Source organism: Pristiophorus japonicus, chromosome 7 (assembly GCF_044704955.1).
Source record: "Pristiophorus japonicus isolate sPriJap1 chromosome 7, sPriJap1.hap1, whole genome shotgun sequence".
Classification (NCBI taxonomy): domain Eukaryota; kingdom Metazoa; phylum Chordata; class Chondrichthyes; family Pristiophoridae; genus Pristiophorus; species Pristiophorus japonicus.
In genome coordinates this window covers 209021755-209034435 of record NC_091983.1, presented here as the reverse complement: position 1 = coordinate 209034435, position 12681 = coordinate 209021755, and the positions used below count along the sequence as shown (strand labels likewise).

The window sequence follows — 12681 nt, the reverse complement described above, 5'->3', positions numbered from 1 at the left end:
CCCGAGGCTGTTAGGTTAGGTTGAGGCTGGGTGCGAGGGCTCATTCGTTTCCTCTGTGTAAAATCGGTAGAGAACCCTGTCACCGTCGCTGCACTAGAAAGCATCGAGCGCCATGTTTGTGAGGAATAACCACAGCGTGTGAAAATTTTCCTTTTTTTTTTGCTCTCGCCAACCAAAATCACCAAGAACAAAACCGGCGGAAAAAGAGGGGTATCAAACTCTTTAGAACCAATACGCAAACAGTTTAACCAAATAAGAACTCGCGTAAGATTGAACGCTCTTGTGTTTTTTTCTTAAAAAAAAAGAAAAAATACTGTTCTCTCATCAAATTTATCGTGAGATATTTATTTATTTATTTTTTTATCAACAGTCACACCAGCAACGTCTCAGTGAGACTCTCTCTCTCTCAGTCTTGTACTGTTGTGTGGGGGAAAAATGGCTTTTGAAAGCCTTTTCTCCAATCCCCCAACCCCAGTTGACAAAAATGATGTTCTAAACATGACAGAATCTGAGCTTGCAGGGGACGAAAGGTCGAGTAACATTCTTATATATCAACCATTCTGAAATTATTTTTAAAATAAGTTTTAACATTGCCATTCTCTTTCTCTCTTTCTCTCTCTCTCTCTCTACCTGTTTTAATTTTAACTTTATTTTCCGGGGGAAAAAAAAAAGTCAGTTCATGGGAGGTGAATACTATACAGTTTGTATTTCTCTCTGTACAGTAAATGTTTGCTGGCTAGGGCTTTTTTTCTGTCCAAATATAATATAAACAGTTGAAACTTGTGCATGCTTGGCTTTAAAAAAAAAACTAAAAATATTCATTTGTCCATTTTTTTTAAAAAAAAAGACACCGCTCATTGTAAGTTTTATCAAAATGGGGAGCAAACATTTTATTTACTTAGGCAACCATTTGATTTTATATGTAGTAGCGAGATTGAATGTTTTGTCTATTTTGGGTCCGTGCAACCTCTCGAAGTCGGGGAGCCTGGGGTGGATCCGGTTTCATGCCGACTCACCGGATTATATCCTCCATTTTGGCAGCGAACCTTTATGTAAATCAATGGTGTGACCCGACATGTTAACGTTCAGTTTGTTGCCACCACAGAAATACCCATGAGCACAGAACAAAGAAGTCCCTCTCCAAAAGCTAATTGCAAAAAAAACAAGCACCGTCACGTGGATTTTTTTTAAAAATCGGAAAACCAAAACGATTCTACTTTCACCTTGATTAATCTTCAAATTCTAATACAATGTTTACACCCGGACTTGTTACATAAACTTGTCACGGGACTATTTATAGGAGCTACAAAAACAAGAACATTTGGTAACGTTCGTTGTTAATGTAAAGGAAAATTAAGCTCAACAAGCAACAATAGATCAACCAGCACGTTGCCGAAAATGTAACTTTTTACATTTATTTTATTCTTGAAAATAATAAGTGTTATTTGTTTAAATATATTTGCAGGTGATCTTTGCTTTTAAACATTCCCTGTACTGTATGCACTTGGCAGTTGTTTGATACTGACACTATTCAGTACATCACTTTGTATTTGATTAATACGTTAGTGCAGGCTATTGGGACCTTGGCAATGTAGTCACAAAGTAATTTAGTTTCTCTCGCCCTCCCTTGTCCCCTCCCCCATATGTGAAGACAAATATGAAGTTCAATGAGCTTTTTTTACATTGGGTATAGATTTGAAATACTAAATATTTTCCCAATGGATTAATGATGGAACAGTATAGCTTCACTACAGCTGTATCGCAGCCTGTAAATGGATTTAAACTTGAGATTCTCGTCTCATTTGATTATGGGCCATTTATCTATGTGTAAGGACAGTAGATATTTAAATTTTTACTTTGATTAAATCTTGAATCTGTGGCAAAATTTGTAATTAACTTCAGTTTCACCATTTGCACACTTGGTCTTAAAAAAATCATAATTTGTGACTTTCAGTTATTTTTTAAAATCATTAAATGGCGAGTCTCGCCTGCACTCCTTGTTACTGAATATAATGATGTGAGGGGGTGCTGAAAAAGATTCTGTATTGATGGTGAATGTACTTTGAATCTGATTATCCACTGATAATATAACTTCCCCCACAGTTGTGCTCAATAATTCAGTTTCACAACTTGCCATATTGGGATTTGAACTCTCAACCAGAAGTCAAAAGTTCAAATTCCACCATGATAAGTTATGGAATTGGATTTGACATCGAGTAATTTCTAGCATCAAAAATATGATCACAAAAACTGCCAGATCATTATTAAAAACCCAACTGGTTCACTGAAGTCCGAAGAGAAAGGGAACATGCCATCCCTATGTCTGGCTTGCACATGACTCCAGTCCCACATTGCATTTGAATCTTAATGCCCTCTGAGATGGCATAGCAAGCCACTTGTTTGTCAAGATTGTTAGGGATGGGAAATAAATATGATTTTTGCCCATATCCCAAAGGTAAAAACAACATTTTTAAGCTCTTTTTCTGAAGTGTCATCAGTACTCAATGTAGCAAATGCTCATAATTCTTTGCAAATGTTTCACTTAGAGGAAGCAACCCATCAGATTTTATGTAGTCAATGTCATTCCGCCTCACAGAAATGTTAAGTGGGAGTAAAGGTAATTTGGGAGATCATTTTCTCTTATCAACATATTTCCTCATTTTTGTGGCCAAATTGTTGGTGGGCATGTGGTAGGAAGCCATTGCTTATTGAATTGGGATCATAGACATAAGCACATAAGAAGTTCAGTCAGTCTATTGAGTCTATGCTGATGCTAGCTATTCTGGTCATTCCCTATTATAGTCTATTATGGGTTGAAAGTAGCTAGAATTTCCTGTTAGATAATCATGTTCAATCTAAAGTAGACATCTATTACATATCGAAAATGCTTTGGAACCATTGTGATTTAAATACAGATCTACTGTAGGGATGTCTGGGAAATGCTACGCCTTTGGATTTTAAATTGTAATGTCATGGGTTTATTGCTAGGTCTTCACTGGCATCAATGTCTTAAATTGTGCTTGTGTTTAGAGTGAACTAGCAGTGGAGCACACTGGAGTCTGAGTGTGTTGTACCATTGAGTCCATTATTAAGGAAGCAGTAGCAGGACATTTAGTAAAGCATGATTCAATCAAGCAGAGTCAGCATGATTTTATGAAAGGGAAATCGTGTTTGATAAATTTGCTGGAGTTCTTTGAGGATGTAATGAGCAGGATGGATAAGGGGGAACCAGTGGATGTGATGGATTTGGATTTCCAGAAGGCATTCGATAAGGCGGCACATAAAAGGTTACTGCACAAGATAAAAGCTCACGGGGTTGGGGGTAATATATTAGCATGGATAGAGGATTGGCTAACTAACAGAAAACAGAAAGTTGGGATAAATGGGTCATTTTCCAGTTGGCAAACAGTGACTAGTGGGGTGCCGCAGGAATCGGTGCTGGGTCCTCAATTATTTACAATCTATATTAATGACTTGAATGAAGGGACTGAGTTATTGCAAAAGGATTGGAGTATAAAAGCAGGGAAGTTGTGCTACAGCTATATAAGGTATTGATGAGGGCACACCTGGAATACTGCGTGCAGTTTTGGTTTCCATATTTATGAAAGGATAGACTTGCTTTGGAGGCAGTTCAGAGAAGGTTCACTAGGTTGATTCTGGGGATGAGGGGTTGACTTATGAGGAAAGGTTGAGTAAGTTGGGTCTCTACTCATTGGAATTCAGCAGAATGAGAGGTGATCTTATCGAAACGTATAAGATTATGAGGGGGCTTGACAAGGTGGATGCAGAGAGGAGGTTTCCACTGATGAGGGACACGAGAACTAGAGGGAGGGCATGATATTAGAATAAGGGGCCTATTTAAAACAGGTGAGAAATTTCTTCTCTCACAGGGTTGTTAATCTATGGAATTCGCTGCCTCAGAGCTGTGGAAGCTGGGACAATGAATAAATTTAAGACAGAAATAGACAGTTTCTTAAACGAAAAGGGGTTATGGGGAGCAGGCGGGGAAGTGGAGTTGAGTCCATGATCAGATCAGCCATGGGGCACTGCAAGGTTCTGTGCTGGGGCCCCAGCTGTTTACACTGTACATTAATGATTTAGATGAGGGGATTAAATGTAGTATCTCCAAATTTGCGGATGACACTAAGTTGGGTGGCAGTGTGAGCTGCGAGGAGGATGCTGTGAGGCTGCAGAGCGACTTGGATAGGTTAGGTGAGTGGGCAAATGCATGGCAGATGAAGTATAATGTGGATAAATGTGAGGTTATCCACTTTGGTGGTAAAAACAGAGAAACAGACTATTATCTGAATGGTGACAGATTAGGAAAAGGGGAGGTGCAAAGAGACCTGGGTGTCATGGTACATCAGTCATTGAAGGTTGGCATGCAGGTGCAGCAGGCGGTTAAGAAAGCAAATGGCATGTTGGCCTTCATAGCAAGGGGATTTGAGTACAGGGGCAGGGAGGTGTTGCTACAGTTGTACAGGGCATTGGTGAGGCCACACCTGGAGTATTGTGTACAGTTTTGGTCTCCTAACCTGAGGAAGGACATTCTTGCTATTGAGGGAGTGCAGCGAAGGTTCACCAGACTGATTCCCGGGATGGCGGGACTGACCTATCAAGAAAGACTGGATCAACTGGGCTTGTATTCACTGGAGTTCAGAAGAATGAGAGGGGACCTCATAGAAACATTTAAAATTCTGACGGGGTTAGACAGGTTAGATGCAGGAAGAATGTTCCCAATGTTGGGGAAGTCCAGAACCAGAGGTCACAGTCTTAGGACCGAGATGCGGAGGAACTTCTTCACCCAGAGAGTGGTGAACCTGTGGAATTCTCTACCACAGAAAGTTGTTGAGGCCAATTCACTAAATATATTCAAAAAGGAGTTAGATGAGGTCCTTACTACTAGGGGGATCAAGGGGTATGGCGAGAAAGCAGGAATGGGGTACTGAAGTTGAATGTTCAGCCATGAACTCATTGAATGGCGGTGCAGGCTAGAAGGGCCGAATGGCCTACTCCTGCACCTATTTTCTATGTTTCTATTAAATGGCGGAGCAGGCTCGAGGGGCCGTATGGCCTACTCCTGCTCCTATTTCTTATGTAATGTAGTGAAGTTTGCTGATACAAAGATGGGTGGGAAAGCAAATTGTGAGGAGGTCACAAAAACCTGCAAAGTGATATAGATAGGCTCAGTGAGTGAGCAAAACATTGGCAGATGGAGTATAATGTGGGAAAATGTGAGGTTATCCACTTTGACAAATAATAGGAAAAAAAATTATAATTTAAATGGAGAAAAATTGCAAAGTGCTGCAGTACAGAGAGGCCTGAGGATCCTTGTGCATGAAACACAAAAAGTGAGTATGCAGATACAGCAAGTAATCAGGAAGGCAAATGGAATGTTGGTCTTTATTGCAAGGAGGATAGAGTTTATACTCTATCCTCCTTGCAAAAAGACCAACAAGCAGAGAAGTCCTGCCAGAACTGTACAGGGTATTTGTGAGGCGACACCTGGAGTACTGCGTACAGTTTTGGTCTCTATTTAAGGAAGGATAATACTTGCATTGGAGGCTGTTCAGAGAAGGTTCACTAGGTTGATTCTGGAGATGAGGGTGTTGACTTAGGAGGATGAGTTGGGCCTATACACATTGGAGTTTAGAAGAATGAAGTGATCTTATCGAAACATAAGACAATGAGGGGGCTCGACAAGATGGATGCAGAGAGGATATTTCCACTTGGGAAACTAAAAGTAGGGTACATAGTCTTAGAATAAGGGACCGCCCATTTAAAACTGAGATGAGGAGAAATTTCTGAGGGTTCTAACTCTATGGATTTCTCTGCCCCAGAGAGCTGTGGAGGCTGGGTCATTGAATCTTTTAAGGTGGAAATAGACAGATGTTTGAGCAATAAGGGAGTAAAGGGCTATGGGGAGCGTGCAGGGAAGTGGAGCTGAGTCCATGATCTTATTGAATGGCGAAGCAGGCTCGAGGGGCCAAATGGCTTACTCCTGCTTATGTTATGATAGGATGTGGTTTCTTTTCCATAATTCCCCTTAGTGGATAGTAACCAGTGCAGAAAGAGGAAGAGTCACCATGAGATGCACTTGTATACCTCTAATTAGTCTGGATAACTTGAAATGAACCATTGTTGCCCTTTAGACAATATAGTTCTGTCGTGCAAATTTCCAACAGAGGTAGTCTTGAATGAATTTGTGACTTCTAAAAAGTAAGTGTTTGCAAAAACGTCTTGTTGACATTCCCCAGCCTTGCTGTTTCAGTAGGGTATACCATTGGCACGAGGATCTGGCTTGGAGGAATTGCTATACCCATTAGTGCAAGAGAGTTAAATACATTGATGATGTTACATGATGAGTTAATGGCAATAACTGCCAATATTAAACTTTCTCTTATGGATTTCAGTAATTCCTCCAAGCTTGTGCATACACTACACCAGCGCTTAATAAATTAAAGGGGGGCAGGCAATACAAAATTTTGTTAAGTATAATCTTTAAAGAAAAATCAATGGTGCGATGACGCTAGATAGGTCTTAATATGCCATCTCTAGAGTGCAGCAAAACAGTAATTTTGAAAACTTTTCTTTCCTGACCATTTATCTATTTACAAACCTGGTCCCTAATGTTTAGCTAGAGCTGTAATTCATGGTTTTAAAAGATTTTTGTATAATTCAGTCTAAATTGAAATGAGTATAGTCATTAGCACAATACTTATGTATTTGCAGAAATGGGGCTCCCACCACTTGTCAGCATGGGTGGACTTCAGCTTAGCTCCACCCAAGTTTAGGCACAAAATTTTAGTATATGGTATTACCACATGCATTAATATTGCCCAACCAAGCATAGGATTCTGCTCGTGGTCTGTTCATGCATGCTGACAATGTTCATGGCCCGCTCTTGTTGAGATGTTCCGTTTAGTCTTTTGTTTAGTAGCTTCCCTTTTCTTCCGAATAATGTCAATCATTTCCATGGTACTGCCCTGATGGCCTCAGTTAAAATCCACTATTTGCACTCAATTTATGTATAATGATTAAAAAGATTGTAAGTTCCCTTTTAAAAATGCAGTTTTTACCTTCAGTTTCAGAGCTGGTGGTGGGGTAATCATCCAGGACTGTGCAACTTGACATTAAGTGAGCAAACTCAGACTGTTGGATGGTGTGCTAAATGAAAATGAATCTTTATTCAGTACAGGATGTCACTTTAAACCTGAGGTTAAGGTACACGGTGGTAGCAGGTTGCAGCTTTATTTTACACCTGTCCCATGCTGTACCTGGCCTGGGATTGCTCTATTTGCATACAAGATATCAAAAGTGTGGAATGTATAACCCAGCACCACTGACATTGTCTTGATAAACCCAGAATTTTCATCAAAATATCAACCTACCCAAATCCCTGTGGCTTTTATGCTTTCTCCAGGTTGAGTATATTAATGAGTGCAGTAATGAGCTTGTTCCACCTGCCTTTGTGTGATGTGCTGCCAGGGGAGTGGAATCAAGACTGCAAGTTTTCAGGAGCACTTGCCTACATTTCTTGGCTGCCCATGTGGAAAATAGCTGATCACATATGTGCTTCTATGCTTTTAATTCTTCAACACATAGTAAGGTCATAAACATTTTGATTTGTGTGTTTTTAGCAAAGTTTACCTCAGGATTCCTTTGTCGCTATACTGACCAATTGAAAATGTTAATCTAAAATGCAAACGGCAGTAAGTTGGATGAAAAGAAATGCAGCATGTTGCCCATTGACTCATTTGATAAATCATTGCCCAGTGTGGAACTAAGCTATAGAGACTAGAAAGTCCTAGGTTCAGTATCTAGTCTGTTCCCTATTTTAATCACTCAACCATTGGCGGCCATGCCTTCAGCTGCCAAGGCCCTAAGCTTTGGAATTTCTTCCCTAAACCTCTTAGCCTCTCTACCTCTCCTCCTTTGAGACGCTCCTTAAAACCTACCTCTTTGATCTCATCTGCCCTAATACCTCCTTATGTGGCTCTGTGTCAAATTGTGTTTGATAGCACTCCTGTGAAGCGCCTTGGGATGGTTTACTATGTTAAAGGTGCTGTAGGTTATTGGTTGAGCTCAGCTGGGTGATTCTTCAGGAGGCTACAGTTGGTCTCAGTGTTCCTAACCTGGAGAAGGGAGAAATTATTTCCTGCTCCTGATTGTTATTGCTAATATCCCTACTCGTAATTGGTATCTTTGGACTTTTCAGGACAGAACAGGATTGTTTGGAATCAGTACCTCCCATACCCTTGCCCCCATTGATGACTAATCTGCCAAAAATCACTTTTGAGGCTCGTGAAGAGAGGCTACTTGAAAAGATACTGGAAAGTAGCCAACACATCTGGAACGGTAGCCCAACATGAATCTGTACTTTCATGAATAGAGGAAATTGAGATGGGTGGATCTTAACAAATACAGTACAAAATTGTAGCAGTGAAAGGATTGCAAGCACAAAATAAGATGCAAATTGGCACTCTGCATTCAAACCATTCACTATTTTAAATAGTTGAATTTCACGGGATAGGGAGCCCTACTGTGAGTCTTGCTTGACCCAATAAACATTCTATTGAGGAGTTACCATAATAAATGAACAACAGCCAAAATATTTTAGTTGTATATTGTTTATAGATTTAGTTTCTGAAACAGCAGTTGCAAAATGATGGCTTGTTTTTTCATCATTGTACTATTGACCTGCTCAGAAGTGTTGACAGAATGGAAATGTTGATATTGTAGCTTGTGCAACCTGGAAGAGTAGTAGCTTGCATTCATGCTGTGTGTGCTAGCAAGTAGCAGATGCACTGGCCCAATGATAATTGTTCAGTATTGTTTGCTTTTAGTTGTATTTATGCAATTCCAATTTAGCTCTAGGGGTGCAGTATACCAAATATTTTTGTCAGTAAATTGTTGAAGGTTGGTATAGTAAAGCTTTTGAAAGATGCTCATTTTCTTAACATTTTAAGGAAAATTAAACACAAACCTCGAACTTTGAAGTAAATTTGTTGCGACTTTTGGTCACTTGAATTATTAGCCTGAAGAATGACGAATTGGTATATTTTTGTTTTGACTACTTACCTAAATTGTGATTCTACTATGAAAGCCATTTTAATTTTGAAGCTATATGCTTCAAATTTTTCAGGCCACAAGAAATACTTGGGTGTGTCAGGCCACAAGAAATACTTGACTTCAGTAGCCATTCTGATGCACAAGCATATGATGTAAGCTCATCGTCACAAGCAGTTCCTTCATACACCTCATTGCCTGTGTGTGTCTATATTACTATATATTTGCATGTTCTGTTTTGCAGCACACGTCACCTTTTCATAAGTTCAGTTTCAACTCATCATCATAGGCAGTCCCTCGGAACCGAGGAAGACTTGCTTCCACTCCTAAAGTGAGTTCTTTGATGGCTGAACAGTCCAATACGAGAGCCACAGACCCTGTTACAGGTGGGACAGACATTTGTCGAGGGAAGGGGTCGGTGGGGCTGGTTTGCCGCGCGCTCCTTCCGCTGTCTGCACTTGGCCTCTTCGTGCTCTTTGCGTTGAGACTCGAAGAGCTCAACGCCCTCCTAATGCACTTTCTCCACCTCGGGCGGTCTTCGGCCAGGGTCTTCCAGGTGTCGGTGGTGATGTCGTACTTTACCAGCGAGGCTTTGAGGGTGTCCTTATAACGTTTTCGCTGTCCTCCTTTGGCTCGTTTACCATGAATGAGCTCCGCATAAAGCATATGCGTTTCAACTGATACAACATTGGAATGTACTTTCTAAGTATGTAACAATTTTAAACAAACTAGTATTCCCCAAATTACACTATATTTCATTGCTTATGATTAACCATGTTACAATAAATACGATTTAATTTCCAATGTTCAGTAACCAATCAAACCACCAATCGGAACTCCCCTGGTAAAAGTGTTTTTTGGATATTTGTTTTATGGAATCACTAAAGTGCACATTGGTGACATTTGAAACACAGATTAGAACAGATAAACATTTTTAAAAATTTTCCCCTCCTGACCTGATAAATCTTCTGTACTGTAGTCCTTTTTTGCTTGAAATTAAGGCTCTTTACAGCTGCCTTCATCCCTTGCCCCTCGCATTCTTTTTCCTATTTTCTCATTGTTTTTTATATTTTCCTTCCAGTTGTCAGAGCAAAGTATGGCAGAGGAAGAGACCATTCTGCCTACTTTAGGTCATCAATCTAGATGACCTTTAGACTGATCAAAGCAACGACATTTGTTAATCTGGCTCTCAAATGACTCTTAGCCTCCATTATTCTATCTGGAACTCCATTTCAAGTTTTGCTTCTCATCCTCCATACTCTCAATTTCAGCTCAAAGAAAACTTTACTACCCGTGTCCAATCGGTCCTGTTCACATATTAACCCTATCCTTGCTGATCTGTATTGGGTCCCCCAATGTCTCATTGAAAATTCTCATCCTTGTGCTCAAATGCCCCCATGCCCTTGTACCTCCTTATCTGTAATCTTGATTTCTGCATCCACGACCTCCCGCCCCGCAAACTCTCTGTTCTGACAACTTCATCCTCTTGTGGATCCTTTATCCCCATTGTTGGCAGCTGTATTTCAGCCACCATAGGTCCCAGACTCAGGAATTTCCTCCACTTATCCATTTGGCTCTCTAAAATTTACCGCTTTGAGCAAGCTTTTTGCCATTCCTAGTACCTCCTTTGACTTGATGTCCAGTTTTTCCTTGCACCTCAAGACTTTTTCTTAGTGCTATATAAATGTGTTGTTTTTTTGTCTGTTAGATTAATTTCCTTTCACTGGTTTGATCCTGTACCTTCCCCACTTGTCCAGTTGTCTAGGTTTACCTTGGAATAGAGTTCCAAATATACTAGATTTATAATTTCTATACTGGTTATTATCTTGAATACCTTTAAGGTTCAAAAGTAGTTGCTTTCCTTTCAAGGCTGAAAAACCCCAGTTTATCCAGTCTTTCCTTCTAAATCAATCCTCAGATTTGGGATCAGACTAGTGGCTCCAATCTGGATTGCTTCCAGATGAATGTTTGGTGACCAAACCTGGGTACAGTACTTGAGAGATGGTCTGACTAGAATACTGCACTGTTTCAGCATGAGGACTTCTAACTTGAATTATACAGATTTAATATTACAGTTCCAAGTCTATTTGTATTATTTACTGTTCCACAGTGACTGGATATTTTGAGTGCATAGTCGACAAACATCCCTACATGGTTTTCAACTTCATCCTTAAGATAGTTCAACACATTGTTTACTTTCACTGTGTACTCCCTTTCATTTATCTGTATTGAATTTTGCCTGCCATGTTTCACCAACTCAAATTTTATTTCATTTTGTAGATCCTTGGCTAACTCATCAGATTTGACTGCCACCTTGTTTAGTATCATCTGTACATTTTATGTAAACATAAGATAGTCATCAATAAATCTAATAAGGAATTCAGGAGAAACTTATTTAACTAGAGAGTGGTTAGAATGTGGAACCTGCTACCACATGGAGTAGTTGAAGCGAATAACATAGACACATTTAAGAGGAAGCTAAAGAAATACACGAGAGAGAAAGGAATGGAAGGATATGTTAGGGTGAGGTGAAGTAAGGTGGGAAGAAGCTTATGTGGTGCTAAAACACCATAGACCTATTGGGCCAAATGGCCCGTTTCTATGGTGTCAATTCGATGTAATTTACTCCGTTTCTGAATCCAACTCATTCATATCATTTAGACACAGAGCAATTGGTTCTTGTACTATTTGCAATAGCTACCTTATTCTCTCTGTATGTTCTGTTCTTTTATGTTGCTGCATCCATCTCCTGTCCATTTCACTAGCGTATTTTTTTTTACTTCACTTGGCGTGCTTCCACATTTTCAGTTACAAGCCCTTCTCTCCTGATGTTTGGGTGACCCTACCCTTTTGAATGTTTTAACCTAACTTGATTCTCCTGGCCATTTTTCATTTAGGAACTTGCCTCACTCCCTCATTGTGTTGCTCAGACACTCCTAATCTGTTCCTTCTTCTTTCGCTGTTTGCTCTTTCTCTACATCAGCTGTTCTATTCTCAGATTCCAAACTCAAGCTGGCGGTTCTATTTTTAGGAACTTAAATGTTCCAGGCTTCCAGACAGCTCTGGCCTGCCTTTACAGCCAATCAGACTCCTTTGAGCCACCTCAGCTGTCCTTGCTATGTATTATCAGCAGGTTGTTTATTCATTTCTTGCAAATTTACATCCAGTGTATTCATTGCTAGACGTATAGTTTAATACTGCCTGAGGTGAATGGATTAAAAATAGAGTACAGTTTGAGAGGCTCAACTTCAACTTATAAACACCTCTCAGTTGGCTGTTCTATCTGTTACCCCTGCAAAATTGGGTTTGTTGCTTTTGCCCAGGATGGTTATGATTCATTCCATTAACTAACTTATTGTTTATGCAATTGTATTCTTTGTATTTTGTAGCTGGAGCAGTTGGATATCTTTAGCATTCCCATTGGACTATATTTCTCTACGGTTGTGTTTGCACTGCAGATTTAGCACCACAGTCTTGCATTGTTTGGGGTTGACATCGCATAGAAGATAATTTCAGTGCAATGTCAAATTGGATTTGAAAAGTGCTCGGGTCTGTTGGACCTTCTGGACTCTTTATATCTTGCTTATTTAAATGTATTGAGTACGGTTGCCC

At 39.9% G+C, this 12681-nt stretch overlaps 1 protein-coding gene across 1 annotated transcript in view; it reads left to right on the top strand.

Moving 5' to 3' along the window:
* Nucleotides 1–67: 67 nt before the first annotated feature.
* The window catches only part of LOC139267429 (zinc finger CCCH domain-containing protein 6), a 66913-nt gene continuing 54299 nt past the window's right edge, over nucleotides 68–12681 (top strand). The window contains exon 1 of the mRNA XM_070885742.1: nucleotides 68–530. Coding sequence (XP_070741843.1) covers nucleotides 436–530 — 95 coding nt within the window. The 5' untranslated portion in view covers nucleotides 68–435. The remainder of the gene's footprint in view (nucleotides 531–12681) is intronic.